Raw genomic sequence first — 16,605 nt, 5'->3', positions numbered from 1 at the left:
TTTTTCTGGGTATAATGAACACCAAAGAAGGGGTCTGCAACCCAGCCCTAGGGCTCAGTGGGGCCTTTCTGATGATGATTATGATGGTGATTAAAACCATCAACATTTATTATTTACTGTGTTTCAGGCATTTCAATCCATAAATCATCCTCTGCAACTGAGGCTTGGAGACTTTAAGGATGGGTAGGAATGAAATCAATCATGACTGGGGCATTTTTACATACTGTACTTAGTCTCATATTGATAGATTTCTTCCATTTTAAACAATGCAGTTGGCCTTAGTTGTTTAAAGGACAGAGAATGCTGAGCTGAAAACTAACTGGTCAAGAATTTAAGGGGTTGTTTTAATTACTCAATTAGAACATAATTTCAACTCAAATTGTTTATTAAAAAAAATGCAAAGAATCTAAACAACCCAGAATTTAAAGATGGGATATACACTATTTTGACAAAGGTGGTTTAAAAACATATTTTATGTGGACGTATTTTGTTATATTTCAGAGCCTTTTGAATGGACTGATGTGTTCGAAGCCTGAAGACCCAATAGAGTACTTGGAAAGTTGTTTACAGAAAGTAAAGGAATTAGGGGGATGTGACAAGGTGAAATGGGATACATTTGTAAGCCAGGAGAAGAAGACTTTACCTCCACTCAATGGAGGACAGTCACGGAGATCCTTCCTAAGAAATGGTAATGTATATGTAGAATAATAGTTTATATTTATAGCAATATTCTTTAAAACATAACATATAAACTGTAGGCAGTGATTTAATTTAATAGGTTTTCAAATGCCTGAAAGGATATTTGGTCCTGAAACATGACTAATTTCTCTCTGCTACTAATTCTAATCTCTATGATAAGACAAACACAATTACATACCATTGTTCAGTACTTCATTAAAAGCTTAATGAAATTTTTTACTGACTTCATTATTTTGTAAAATGAGTTACATTAACAAACTGAATTTTTCTTAAAATTGCAATAACTTTTCCAAATAAATGAGTAGATGACAGACAAAGTCAATAGTTATAATAACTATAACATTTTTATTATCTAAGAAGAGATTTAACTTGTTGCTGTGTTTCCAAATTCATTTTAATGTATCTGCATAAATGTATGTAAAGTTTATACTAGTTAACTCAAGAAGGATTTATTTAGCAGCTACTGAATGCAAAGCATGAGATTAGGCATTTGGGTGCTATAAAAGAAACAGGATGCATAAACTTGTTTAACAATTTTAGGAATAATTTGGAACTAAGAACTGGAGTTCACTAGAGGAGATTCATGGTATTCTAGCTTTTCGAAATTTGTGTTTATCAAAATTAGTTCAACATCAGCCAAGCAGCCTTTTAGGCTCCAGATAAAATTGAGAAATACAATAGTATTTGCAAAGTGGAATCAGTTCCAATCAGAAGAAGCCAATTAATTCTTTTCCAGTGGCCAAAATCATTCTATTTTCAAAATTTAAACCATTCTCAAAAATTGTACCTAGATAAGTTTCAGTTATGCAGACAGAATTTGAAACAGAGACAATTCTATTTGCAATAAATACAAGGGGAAATACATTTTAGTTTGTTATATCTTACCAGTGGGGCTTCCCTGGTGGCTTAGTGGTAAAGAGCCCACCTGCCAATGCAGGAGAAACGGGTTGAATCCCTGAATTGAAAAGATCCCCTGGAGAAGGAAATGGCAGCCCACTCCAGTATTCTTGCCAGGAAAATTCCACGGACAGGAGAGCCTGGTGGGCTACAGTCCATAGGGTTGCAAAGAGTCAGACACAACTTAACGACTAAGCTAGAGCAACATCTTACCTTGACCCCCTTAAATTTTATTTGAACATGGGGAGGAGTCATAGTGTATTAATTTTTAAGAAACACAAGCAAGGAGAAAAAGCAGAAATGCTATTGTCTCAGAAATATCTCTGGAGAGGAGAAGACTTCTCTGTCTATGCAGGAGCTCCTCTAGGTCATTTAGGCTTCGTTGTTCAAAAGAGCACCTGTAGGCAGTTATCACAGTGGCAGACCACTTAGGAAATTACTGCTTAAGGGAACACAATGATATTTCTGTGAGCTTGAAGGGTTCATACACCTTCCCCAAAGGGCTACTTTCCTTCCCAGAATGTCATAATATATTTGAATCTGGCTCAATGTTAAATACATGCCCTCTGCCCTTGTTAAATCAAGTGACAAATATGGGGAACTTCTTTTTAAACCTTAAAGCACTACAAACCTTAAGTGTTACTGGATTTAGTCTAAGATATGTTTATGCTTTCAAGAGTAAATCTAAGAGGATATGACATTCACCTAATCGAAAAGCTACTCTCAGACTGGTTGTATAAACTACTGTTTTGTAACAAAATGAAATATGAATGCTTCTATTTTATACTATTACTTGTCTTCATTATATATAGAAGCCAGGCAGGCCAAGTATGTAATAGACAATGGTGGGGACTATGGTGAAACTGGAGACCAAGACTAGAGGGAGCAGTCATTGTCTAAAGGCAGTTTAGCACAAATTTTGGAAACACATCAAGATGAACAAAGCACGTCTATGGGGCTACATTGGACCCACTGATGACCATTTTGAAACTCTCGATTAGCAGGATGAGCTACAATAGGAATGGGAAATGTAGGTTTAACTTTCATTAAAATTGAAATTGCTTGTTAATTTTAGACTCTCCATACCTACTGACACTTTACCAGAATTCCCACTTAGAAATCTTTTGCTTAATCATCAAATAAAAGCTTTCACATACTATAGTGACAAGAATGTTGCATCACACTGTCTGATATCTGGAACATAGCCTAAAAGGCAGAAAATAGTTTCTAAACTGAAGACTCCTGTAATAATCAAATTTTATTTTATGAAACGCTATACAAGTTTGTGCTTTGTAGGTTTTTAACTGTGGTTTATAGACTATATTGTTAAAAATCAACAGTATTGCTAACTTCTCGGTAACTTAAAGTGTTGTTATTATTTCTAGAAATAAAGTGATTTGTGCATTTTTGCTGAAATATTGACAGAGCTATGCTAATATATAATTATCATGAAAAATTATTCTGTGAAATAAAACATTTTAATAATTTTAAGCAACTTACTTTTCTAAGTAAAAATATGATAAAACAAGGATAAATTATTAGCTGATGGTTCTTTAAAATGTTGTACTATAAATGTGAGATGAGCATCCATTTTTTGCAGTGTATGTACAACTAAACAAATGATTGCTCATAAATTAAGAGTTTTAGTCCCATAGTTCCAAATGTCCACAGAACTTTTCTTTTGGAATATCTCATTGTCATCTTTACTCAACATGTCAAAAACTAAACACATCATATTTGCTTCAAAATGACTCTCGTTTTCTGATTTCCATGGAGTCAGTCAATGAGTCAGTTGAGCTATAAAATAACCATGTGTTGAGTACTGCTATATGTCAGACACGCTTTTAAGACTGACGTGGAGCCTCCAAGAAAGAACAAATGTGGCACATGCCCTCATGGAACTCACAGTGTAGGATGAAGCCAGGCATTAAATATATAATTAGAAGCACAGTGAATGCTATAGGAAATACCATATGCTACATAACTGATATTAACAAGGCCCATGGATCCATCCTGGGCTAGATTCAAGGTAGGCTTCCTAGAAGAAGTGATATGCTAATATAAGAGACAGAAAGCTGTGTAGGTGTCAGATAGAAAAGGATGGAGGAGACTGAGAGTGTACTAGGGAACAGAGAACAGAAATACCTGACATAGAAGGAGAGGCCAGAATAAAGACAGGAAGGAGAGAAGCCCAGTATTTCTGGAGCATTAAAGAGAGGGCAGGAAGATACAGTATGAAATGCAGTGTGTTCCCTATTCTTTAGGCTTGACACCTGGCAGTTGTTTTTGAACAGTCACCTTCACTGATCTCTCATGCGTGTGTGCGTGCTAAGTCACTTCAGTCATGTCCAACCTGTGTGACCCTTGGGACTGTAGCCCACCAGCTCCTCTGTCCATGGGATTCTCCAGGCAAGAATATGGGAGGGAATTGCCATACCCTCCTCCAGGGGATCTTCCCAACCCAGGGACTGAACTCATGTCTCCTGCATTGGCAGGCAGGTTCTTTACCACTAGCACCATCTGAGAACCCCATCTCCTAATCCAAATCATGTCCTTCATATCCAGCCACTCATTTCCATATCCCTTACTTCCCCTCTTACCTAAGCCCTCACTTCTCTTGTGTGAATTACTTTAACAGCCCCCTAGCTGTACTCTTTCTGCCCCTAGTTTTTCCCTACTCAAATCCATTCTAACCACCACCAGATTTATTTTCCTGAAAAACATATTTCATATTTCATTATGTGATCCCTCTACCCCCAAAAAAGCCTCCACTCCAAAGTTTCTACCAGAGTGAAGCTGAAACCCTTACCCTGGTGATTAAAGTCCTCCACATTGTGACCACACACTACCTACCCATCTTCTGGCTTTTCTCCATGTGCATGCTAAGTTGTTTGCTGTCATGGAACTTTTTCTAATGGGAGAGGACAAACAGCGAATGAATTAGAGGCCTCTCAGATAGTGAAGAGGTATGTGCTATGCAGAGCATTATTATAGGGGGTGATGTCCTTGAAACTAACTGGGTGGCTGCTCCGGATTAAAATGTCAGTAAAGTCCTCTTATAGGAGGTGACATTTAAACTGAAATGTGAGTGACAAGAAGCAGTTAGCCATGGGATCAGTAAGGAAAGAGTATTTCAAGCAATGGACTTTGGGCCAAGTGTGAAAGCAAGCAACCCGTAGAGGTCTATTTCAGTAGTCTGGGTAAATGATGGTAGTTTGGGGAAGAGTTGTGGTAGTGGAGACAGAGGAAAAAAAAAACTGTGCATTTCGGATATGTTTTAGAGGTAAGTCTATGGGAACAGATGTGAAGAGTGAGGGAAGAAAATAGTCAAGGATAATGCTTCAAGTGGTGCCCTGTGTTGGATGAAGCAATTCCATTTCAAGGCAGAACAGGATAATATTGTTAGTGCCTTTACTGACATAGCCCTTCCCAGAATTTTCTAAAGAATACCCACTGTCATCTGTAGACAACCTCACTCTTTTCTTGTAATTAAAGTGAGTCCCATGAGTCAGTAGTCAATGACCTCATTTATTGTATGAACAGGAAATGAAAAGTTCTGCCTGATCAACATCCCCTGGGGAGATGTGAGAATTATGCCATGCTAAAATCCAGTAATGCTCTTAACCAGATTTCTCATGGAAGGCCAGGTGACTTTCCATCTCCTTTGTGCTGTTGCCTTTGGGGTAGTTACAGCTTCTCTTTGCCTCCTTGAATACCAGCCCATGATGAAGAAGGAAGGATCTATGAATCAAATATCAATAGCTGGTTGAGGCCATCTGCCTGACTTGGGCTTGCCAGCTCTGTCCTCTGGTCTATTTGAATATGTCATTTGTATTTCCGACTCTTAAGTCTTGTATTTTATTTCTCCCAACTGAGAAATGCTTTCTACATTTCATCACCTGCTCTAGTCTTTCAAAATTCAAGTCCTACCTCCTTTGCAAGTTCTTTTATACCACTCCAGCCCAGATGGACCTACTCATTCATTGAACTCCTATGGTGTTTACCATAGAGATATTCATTTTAGCACTTAACAAACCTGGTATACACACTGCTACCAAATATAAGCATGTAAGCTCTATATTGTAAGCTCTGTGAGGACAGGATTACATCTTATTTTATTCTTCTACTGAACCATCCTCAGCACACTAACATGTCTAACAATAAATAGCAAATATTTGTTGCTATTGTAGATGTAACTTTAAATCTTCATAGTCACATTTTTAAATCAAGGAGATTAAAGATAATAAATATTGGAAAAGTAAAGTTAAATGACAATGAAAGATGTTCCAAATGTAGAAAACGTTTGCTACTCTCTGCCTTGTAACAACACCTTAAGTTTTTGTGCATTATGCCACCAAGCTGTCCCACGGAATGACATCATAGTACCTGAATCATAGTGACTGCATATCTATATTTATGGATAAATGAAACAATGTTAGCATTACCTCCATGGGCAGCTGCATGTGGTTGAGAAAGTTGTGAAGGTATGCAGTACACTACTCTAGGGAGCACCATTTTCGGAGAACAGGATATACGTGGACTACCAAGCAAGACTGGCCAAGTTTAAGGAGGTTCCTCTGGGGCCTAAGTTGGCAGCCTGTGAACCGAGGGCCAAGTCTGGCTTACTGCTTGTTTTTTATAAACAAAGTTTAATTGGAACACAAGCACATCCATTTGTTTACTTATTGTCTAAGACTGTTTTCCTAACTATTGATCATTGTAGTGTGAGACTCTATGTCCCTCAGAGCCCCAAGTGGAGACTATCCGACCCTTTAAGGAAAAGTTTGCCGACCACTTAAGGGGATAGGAATCTACTCTCAGTTGAAAACAATCAGAATCATTTACTGTTAAAATTTCTTCAACTAATTGGTTAAGTGCATAAAATGTTTTATTGTGCTTTTTTTTTTTTCCGTTTCAAAGTTATCTTACTCTTTTGCAGTAATGCCTGAAAATTCAAACTTTCCTTATCGGCGGTATGATCGGCTCCCTCCAATCCATCAATTCTCCATAGAAAGTGACACAGACCTTTCTGAGACTGCAGAGCTAATTGAGGAGTATGAGGTCTTTGATCCTACTAGACCTCGACCAAAAATCATTCTTGTCATAGGTATGAGACAGAAAGCAAAATTCTCATATTATTGCTCTCTTTGTTTATATGCTTATATTTCAAAAATTATGTCAACTATGCACCATATTTGCAAATACTTAGTTGGATAATAAATAGAGTAGAAACAAAAACTCGAGAGACAGTAGATAGACATATTTTAGCATCATTTTCAATAGAAGATATTGTTACATTTAATGCCTATTGGACATTTATAGAATCTCATTACAATGTCGTAGAAATTCTTGGTCATTGAAAATGAGTGACCTCTTCAAGATTTGTTGTCTTGTGGTTTTTATCTGCTTACTTTTTAATGTAGGTAATTGCATCTATTAGAAGTGTTCTAACATGATGTGGTTTTTTTACCTTTAACTCAACAAATGGAATTTTTACTGACTTAACTTTTGAGCAAAAAAATAAATAATAATAATATGTTGGTAAAGATTCATATAAATGAATCTTCCTTATGACATACTGGTACCTAAAATAAAATCTAAGTTTGATATTATTAGACAAGCAAATCTAATAGAACAATGTTTTACGCAGCAAGTAACATCTGAGTATTAATGAATATAACAAGGATAATAGTTAATTTTTTAAATCGCCACTGTGAATCTTATGTTGAATATGAAAGTATCAGTCTGATGCCATTTCACAAGGCATCACAAGGAATCAATATTGAAAATGTCTTAAGTAATTTTACAACATGCATTTTTGACCACCCTTGCAATTCTAGCTTCCTCAAAAGCTGTAGAATTATGAAGAGACCAGTGAACATGAAACATTTGTAATCATTGTCTCCCTTTCCAATTTGACTCAGCTTTTGCAAAGATGACCAAAAGCAAAAATCTAGTGTGAGATATTCAAAGCTATTCTAGTCAGTAATTGTTAGCCAAAGACCACGTGTATACAGCCCCCAAGCAAAGAAATACTGTTCCCAAAAGATGTAATGATGATGGCAACTGAGAAAAAACATGCCAATAAACATAAGAAAAAGAATTCAAGTTACCAGACTAGCAGGAGGGACATTTGTACATCTTTAAGTGTAATGAAAATAAAGTTGCAAATATATTTAGCCCTGGATTGTTATAATAATTGTAGGATGAGAGTACAGAAAATCAGTTTTCTAAAATGTCAAAATATTCTCATGGTTTATGGCAACCACTAACTATTATGCCATAAATCTCTATCTATTCTTGAAACTGGAATTTTTGTGTATGTGCTTAAAATTTTGGAGCTCTTGCCTAGAAGACAAGGAAATGCTTTACTAAAAGATAAAGCCAGAGGTAAAGAATTGTTGGAAATTATTTCATCATTTTATAATGAGATATTCTCTCAGTTTTGTTTTTCTTGTTGTTAATACAGTAATGGTGATTATTATCAGGATAAACAAATGAAAACTTGATTGTTCATGAAAAGGGTGTAATACAAGTTGCTGTTGTAAAAATAGTGCATGTATATGAATTTTTTGTACACTGCGAATTTTATATGAAAATGATTAAGATATTTCAGTAAACTAAGATCTGTGGAGAAGATACAAATGCTCAAATCTCATCCACTTCAGAATTCTTTTTTACTGAATAAAATCAACTAGTTTCCCAAGGGTGTGATTTTGGTTTTAGACTTACACAATGTGTTATAACATTTTATGTGTTATAAGAATGAAACAGAACCAGTGAGTGGAAATAACTTTTAGAGGACTGAGATAAGAGAAGAAAAGAATTGAACCTTAGGTTGTCTGAGAAAATTGGGACAATTTTATGACTTTTGAGGAATTGTAAAATAATTGTACCTGAACCTTACAAATTTTTATTAGTTCCATCCTGACAAAGAGTGGGGGAGTACAGATACCCACATCTAAATAAGCAAAATTTCCCTTCTGGAAATACAAAAAAATTTTTTTAAAGCTAGCCTTCTTGGCACAGATATTAATGAATCTTTCTTGTGTTAGCATAATGGTAAAATCTAAGAGTAAGATGGATCCTAGTATTTATAAGTAGTGGAATTAAATAAATGTAGCAAATTAAACTTATTCTGGTTTCAGGGAGAAGAAAATAAGATTAATTTGTTATGATGCTTCAGTAATCAAATTCATCCAATATATTAATGCTATTCTGTGTTAATTATGCTAATCATATTTTTTGTTATCTACTGTTGCCTCCATTAGTTGACAAAAAGCTATTTTTTCTTGAAGGTGCCATAAGTTTCTTAGCATGTTTGAATTTTTTTTTAACTCAGTGAAACTTGTAGTGTCTTAATTTGATGACTTATGAGATCATAAGATTAAGAAAGGTCTAAAAGTGTAGTTTATGAAAGATAGCTTTCATTCTTCAAGGGTCAAATTAGTCTGACTTGGTTGACAACGTTGGTCATGTATTTATTTTTCTTCAAGCCAGTCCATGGTTTGCCCATGATTTAATAGGCCAAAAGTAGCTATGAATATTTGAGACCAAAACTTGCTTTTCATTTGGAAGTAATGAATTTAATATAGTATTAATGGTAGTTTAATGGTAAGTCTAATAGGATTGGATTTAGAGCTTCTTAGCAAGAGAATGTCCAAAATGTCAATAAATTTCTAAGTTTAATGAGGCAATGAAAAGACAAAAGCCAGTTTTACGAGGAATGGTATTTGGGATTGAGGTTAAGAAAAGGATCTCAGTATACTAGCTGATCTTAGACTTCTGGGTGTTAAACATTTTTTAAAGAAAATAAGCCCTGGCCAACCAAGTTGACTCACTCAGAATTCTCCTACAAAATCCAAAGCAAAGTGAAACAAACACCATTTTTTTTTTGCTTGTTATTTGCAACAAGAATTTTTTTTTAAGAATTTTTTTAAATGTACTAAATAATGATATGTAGAATGATTTCTACCCCCCAAAAAATTGGTAAATGGAATTAGTAGAGACCATCAACTCACTTTTCTATTGAATTTTTATTTTTAATATGGTTTAACAAATTGGAATTATATTTCAGTGAATATTACCAAAATTAGTTCATTGCATATTTTAAAAATATTCTGTCTACACTCAGTAATTTATGATTAAGTATTTGAAAATATTTTATTTGTATAATTGCCAACAAATAACAAATCAGAGTGGGATGATTGTTATGTGCATTATTTTGAAATTTACCCAGACTTTAGATTCCAATTAATCTAGGTTGTCTAAAAATATAAATTAACTAAGATACTATAATATTTGGAAATAAAATTTGAGGCATATATTTTATAATTATTTAGGTGCTTATGTTTTAAAAAAATAAATAGCAGTTCCCAATTATTGGTATTGATCTGTGTTGCAAAATACTGATTATTTCATGCTAATGTGTCCCAAAATCAAAATTATCATGAGTTCTGTGAAATTGTTCTACCTTAAAGATCTCTTCCATTCACTCTTCGTATTTATTGCATCAAACTTCTTTTGAATTTAAAGGCAATAAGACAAAGAGATGCTTGGACAGTTCAAAGAAAAATTTAAAGAAGCCATGTCAATATTGCTGTGCTTTTGGTTAAAACTAATTTTTACATTTCACAAAACTGCACTTGAACTCTATTGTTGTGTAATACATTTCTGTCATTTTGATCATTGTCTTTTATATCTCACAGATTTTTTTTATTACAGAGGATAAAAGTGTTAGAGCTTACACAGAAAAAAATGGAAGCGGTTTCAGTTGCATTATTCAACTTTTAAAATTAGTTGTTTACTAAAATTGGTGAAGGAAAAAAGGTCTCTTCCATTTAATAAGTTGATCATGACAGTTCTACCCTTTCCTTGACAAAATCCACACTTTCTCTGCATTCAAAGGTAGCTCTGAGAATGTCACAAACAAGTAGAATAGTTTCCACACTGGTTGCTGGTCTAAACTCTTCATCTCAAGATGAAGACAATAGCTGTATAAAAAGGGATTTCTTATTATATCAGAAGGTCAAAGTTTTGCTTGTTTTAAATGACAGGTGGTCCAGGAAGTGGAAAGGGTACTCAGAGTTTGAAAATCGCAGAACGTTATGGATTTCAGTACATTTCAGTAGGAGAATTATTAAGGAAGAAGATCCACAGTACCAGCAGCAATAGGAAATGGAGTCTTATTGCCAAAATAATTACAACTGGAGAACTGGCCCCACAGGTACTGTTATAATTTGCTTCTGTTCTGAAAAGATTCTTCTACTAGTTGTCAGTGTAAGTTTAACTCTGGTTTTTCATCTTTTTTCTTAAAAAAAAAAGGAAACAACAATTACAGAGATAAAACAAAAGTTGATGCAAATGCCTGATGAAGTGGGCATTGTTATTGACGGATTTCCGAGAGACGTCGCTCAGGCTCTATCTTTTGAGGACCAAGTAAGACTGTCTCTTTATATTTTAAATAACTTTTTTTTGGTTTAAATCTTTGATATTAAAAATATATACATTTCTTGAAAGACTTGCTGTTATTTGGAATGAATTTGGCCTGAAAATGAACGAGGACATAAATTTGGGTTGGCAGAAGGCCATTTCTTTGGCCCACGTGCTTAAAAATTGAAGACAGACTCTGCCAAAAAGAAAAGATAACTAATAATAGAATTCATGATTTTTTACTTAAAAATGAAAATCTCTCTAGCCTTATTTCAAAATTCTTTCCATAAGGTTGTATTTTTAATCTTTAATTGCTTAAAGCAAGCCTTGTTTAGGGATTTCTCTGGTGGTCCAGTGGCTAAGATTCCACATTCCCAATGCAGGAGGACTGGTTTCCATCTCTGGTTAGGGAGGGAACTGCATCCCACATTCTGTAACTAAATAGATCCTGCATGCGGCAACCAAAATCAAAGATCCCATGTGCTGCAATTAAGACTTATTTGGTGTGGCCAAATAAGTTAATTAATTTTTTTTAAAAAAAAGCAAACCATGATCAGTACTGCCCAGGGATGTAAAATATCACCCTACCTATAACAAGGTATGGTTTGTGGTTCAGTTTTCCAAAACTTACTTAAATTTGAGCAGACTATGCCTACTCAATACTCAACAACCTATTTTAAAGGGACATAAATCAATTAAAATATTTTGTTTCCTTATATATTTAACTATTTGACTTTGAAAAGCTAGTGTGACTAATTTTTCATTCAAAAATTTTAATTACAAAAATAACAATTATTAGGGCTTCCCTGGTGGCTTAGATGGTAAAGAATGCAATGCAGGAGACCTGGGTTTGGTCCCTGGGTCAAGAAGACCCCCTGGAGAAGGGGATGGCTTCCCACTCCAGTGTTCTTGCCTGAAGAATTCCATGGACAGAAGTTCCTGGCGGGCTACAATCCATGGGTTCTCAAAAAGTCAGACACAACTGACTAACACACACACACAGCAAATTTTAAGTCTTGGTGTAAAAAGCGAATTTCCATTAATACTCTCCTTCCAATCCACTGTCTGTCCTCTCCTGAGAAATAGAAATACCATTAAGCTTATTATATATCTTTCCAAGCCATTTTCTATACATTGCACTTTTACACACTTTTTACATTGATATGTGTCCATGCTCATATGCAAATGCAGTTTTAATTTTCATAGCTATTTCCCAACTGTTTTCCAAAAAGACTTTTCCAAGTTATAGTCCCATTGATGGTGAATAACAGTATATTTCCCCAGACCCTTTCCAACCAGATATAATTTATATTTAAAAATTTTGCCACCCTGATAAGTAAGAAACAGTATTTTATTTTTATATTTATATTTCTTTAGTTATTACTGAGGTTAAGTATATTTTCAGATACTTATTGTCCATTTGTATTTCTTCCTTGTGTGAATACCTGCTTTCCTTTGCCTATTTTTCTACAAAGTTGTTTATCTTTTGCTTATTTAGAGAAGCTTTTAATATATGACAGATATTATATCAAAGAGGACTGAGTGAAATAAGTTGTCAATTTATGTCTCATATAGAAGACGTCTGGAGTTAGACAGTTTCAAGGCCAGAAGATAGTTTTGTGAAACTTGCCTTTGAATATGTGTATGTGTGTGTGCTCAGTCACTCAGTCTGACTCTTTGTGACCCCATGGACTGTAGCCCACCATGCACCTCTGTCCATGGGACTTCTCAGGCAAGAATACTGGAGTGGGTTGCCATTCCTTTCTCCAGGGCGTCTTCCCAACCTGTGTCTCCTGCATCTCCTACATTGGTAGGTGGAATCTTTACCACGGAGCTCCCTGGGAAGCCCACCTTTGAATACTCACATTAACTGTTTGGGGGATGTGTATTGTGCTGGAATATTTTTCTCTCCTGATCATATTTCTCCCTCCAGAATCTCTGATGCTTACTGAGCTTAAGGGTTTAGTTCTAATTGCTCTTGCCTTGAAGAGAGAAAAACTTTAGGAAAAAATCAAATTTTTGTTGTTGCTAGTGCTGCCAAATGATATTGCTGTTGAAAACAGGGACCTCATCAGCCATTCCACTGATTCATGGTTATGGTGGAAGCATGATAGCCAAGTAGGCAGGAGTTCACACCCAAACCTGATCCACATTACACGTTGAATAAAATGCACTTGGCAACTACAAGCAGAAAGCCACATGATTTGCTTTGTCTATTGCTTTCAAATATGCTATGTGTTTCTCGCTTCTTCCCTGGATCCTATACAGGATCCTAAACAGGCAGATCCTATAGTTTTCCTGCTCACTTTAAAATACTAACAGATAGTATCATTTTCAGGTATTAAAAAACCCTGTCCACAATTATATCTCATCAAAGCCAGAAAAAAATTTTAATTGAAAAGAAAAAAAAAGCTCAGCCCAATGTAAATCAAAACCTCAGCTTCTCATTCAGTTTAACATATGTCTGCTATCCCCAGCTTGGGCCTAGTTCAGGCACAGAAACCTAAAGTGATGTCGCAGAATCCTGGAATTCTTCCTAGTGTTGCTTGCAGCAGGGCAGGTGGTGGGGAAGGGGCAGAAATGCATGACTGTCCAGCAGCTATGTCTTCTAGAGCCTGGGCTTGAGTGATGACCATTCATAACAGCGGGTGAAAGGTCACAGTATCAGTTTGGGGACATGTGTTGCCAAGTTCCATAAGATGATCTGATATCTGTAGAATAAGCAGTGCATTTACTGTTCTCAACCACACTTCTGAGGCTAGAAAAGTCCAATGTAACACTTTCTTAGGTTGGCACTGCACCAGGTTCTTGCCTCCTGCTGGCAGTCCAGTGGTGCCTGAGGTTGGTGCTACTGTTGCCAACCTGCAGGAGTTCAGAGAGACAGAGGCAAAACTGCAGTGTTTAGGTAAAGCAAATGTTAGAGTCAGCCCCTATCACTCCACACTCTATGTAGGCTTAATCTCCTAGGGTGTCTTTTTTCTGGTACCATTTCTGACACCAAATTTGTGGCAAGTTTCCACACCAATTCTCCAATCCTCTGACACCAACTAGATGTCCAAGAATTGAATTCAACTCTGACACTAATTATCCAGAGTCAATGCAGACCCTACAGGTTCAGGCTCAGTCCCACGTGATTGCCCGCCACTTCAGACATCATTCAAAAGTCCGAGAGGCCCCTATATTCTGTCCACCCAGCTGTAAATTTGGAGATTTCTACAACATCCTCTTCAAGTTTGGTAACTCACTGGACTGACACAGAAATAAGGAGAATGCTTTACTTACAGTGACCAGTTTATTGCAAAGAACATAACTCAGGAACAGCCAAACAGAAGAGATGAGTCAGGCGATGCATGGGGTTGGTGGTGGAGACCTTGCTGTGGGTGCACGACCCTTCCGGCACATGCGTGTGTTCACAAAGACAAGAGCTCCCCAAACGTCACTGCTGGAGAGTTTTTATAAGCTGGTCTCAAGTCCCTTCCTGTTCCTAGAGACTGGGGAGTGGGGCTGAGAGTTCCACCTTTTCGTCTCACGTTAGGTCTTTCTGCCAACCAGCCACCATCATAATGCTATCTAGGGCTGAGTCACCCCATTAGCCTAGTCTCAAGTGTAGTCAGCAGGTGCTAATTATGAACAACAAAAGACACTGTTGTTACTCGGGAAATTCTAAGTGTTTTAGAAACTCTGGGCTAGGAGTCAGGGACAAACACTAAGTATATATTTTTATTTTATCATACTCCTCAAAGTTTATTTTTAACCAGCTTTTTTTCTTTACTGCACATGTGAGCATGGATAAACACACAGGCAGGTAGTTCCCCCCAAGACTTCCTCACAAGTCCAGAGCATAAGAAGAGATGGATTTCTGACATCAACTACATATACTAGTGATGGTAAGACCATTGTAACAAAAAGACCTAACACTTAAGTGATCAAAGAAGTGTATTTTTTTTTCTTACAGAGAATAATGTCAATGAAAACAGTCCAGATTGCTGAACAGCTTTTCTCCTTGGGATCATTTAGGTTTGCTCCAAGTTGTTGTTCTGCCACCTCCTAGGACATGTCATCGTCTGTATGGTCAAAGCAGGGTTGCCATCACATATGGGTTCCAGCTGGCATGTAAGGAGAAGGGAATGTGAAGGTCTGAAGAGCCAGATTTGAGAAGCAGTATCCGTCACTTCTGCTCACAGGACGTTGTTGAGAATTTAGATGTGTTGTAATTGCAAGGCAGGCCGGGAAATGTAGTCCAGTTCTATGACTGTGGAAGGGTTTAAGAACTGATTATCAGCTTCTTTGCAAGTTTGCCCCTCCAACCATCCAATTGTCTGCATGCTGCCTTCTTCCCACACAGAATGTATTCACTCACTCCCCAAAGAAAACAGTCCAGATCCCCATCATCTGGTCCAAAAGTCAAGAATCTCTACTTGATATTCAGTTCTCTCTATTCCATCCAGAATGGACTCTTCATCATGATCACCTGTAAACATCAAGTTATCTAAGCTCCGTGCTAGCAATAAACAGTGGAGGAGCAAGACCAGAAGAAGTGAAATAAAGGCTCCTACTCAGAAAAGGGAATTTGGACAATGTAAATGGTAGTCCCTGAACCACAGCAAATAAATCCTTTGAGGCAGGGATTGCCGAGGGTCCTTGCCTTGAGAGTGGAGTTATTTCCTGGGCTGGCCCATCACTAACTATGTTCTCTCTCAGTGAGTAACTCTTTGCCTGTTCTCTTCTGAGGCCCATGGCCCTCTGAGAAGTTCTCTGTATTGTCTGTTTTCTGCCTGGTCACATCAAAATAATTTGTTGGAGACTATGCCCTCTTTCCCTGGAGAAGGAAATGGCAGCCCACTCCAGTATTCTTGCCTGGAAAATCCCATGGACAGAGGAGCCTGGTAGGCTATCGTTCATGGGGTCACAAAGAGTTGGACACGACTGAGCGACTTCACTTTCACTTCATGCCCTCTTTAGGAGCTATTTTAAGTGTGAAAAATACACAAGCTTTTTTTGACTAGGCTGACAGTTGCTTTGGTAAAAACCATTTTCTCAAAAATTTGATGGGTTCCTGCCCTTTTTGCTTCTGGTTAGTTCCATGTACCTGTAACTACATTCAAAGTTTTATTCTGTATGTAGATATTAAGTTGCTTTGTTTGTTTTCTCATTTTGATGGCAGTTACTTGAGACCGTATACAACAACAGGCTTGGGCAGAAAGGTAACATCCTTAGTCTCTGTTTTGCCTCGGGGGTGGGTCCCTGTTCTTGGAAGGAGGTTGTTGTTACTGGAAGTCCTTTAACAACAACAGCCATGTCTCCTGTTGTCTAGTGGTATGGAAGCAGTTGCCTTTTTCAGTCTTGTGAGGTCTTAAATTACTGGATGCTTTCTTTTCTCTTTTTCTGCTTGCAAATTGGTCAGTACTTTCTTCAATCAGTTCAGTCACTCAGTCATGTCCAATTCTTTGTGATCCCATGGACTGCAACACACCAGGCTTCCCTGTCCATCACCAACTCCTGGAGCTTGCTCAAACTCGTGTCCGTCGAGTCGGTGATGCCATCCAACCATCTCATTCTCTGTCATTCCCTTCTCAT

At 36.9% G+C, this 16,605-nt stretch overlaps 1 protein-coding gene across 2 annotated transcripts in view; it reads left to right on the top strand.

Annotated features, from left to right (window-relative positions):
• Positions 1 to 16,605, top strand: part of AK5 (adenylate kinase 5) — a 260,255-nt gene that overhangs the window by 5,129 nt on the left and 238,521 nt on the right. Inside the window, exons 2-5 of one of the 2 annotated variants that reach the window (XM_070467898.1) lie at positions 502 to 688; positions 6,608 to 6,703; positions 10,653 to 10,822; positions 10,921 to 11,034. In XM_070467898.1, the coding sequence (XP_070323999.1) occupies positions 502 to 688; positions 6,608 to 6,703; positions 10,653 to 10,822; positions 10,921 to 11,034 (567 nt within the window). Of the gene's footprint in view, positions 1 to 501; positions 689 to 6,535; positions 6,704 to 10,652; positions 10,823 to 10,920; positions 11,035 to 16,605 lie in introns of both variants that reach the window. The other variant, XM_070467897.1, reaches the window with a different exon arrangement.

The sequence above is a fragment of the Odocoileus virginianus genome, chromosome 5 (assembly GCF_023699985.2).
Source record: "Odocoileus virginianus isolate 20LAN1187 ecotype Illinois chromosome 5, Ovbor_1.2, whole genome shotgun sequence".
In the NCBI taxonomy this organism is placed as follows: Eukaryota; Metazoa; Chordata; class Mammalia; order Artiodactyla; family Cervidae; genus Odocoileus; species Odocoileus virginianus.
The sequence above is the reverse complement of the archived record's forward strand: the minus strand, read 5'-3'. Positions and strand labels throughout refer to the sequence as shown.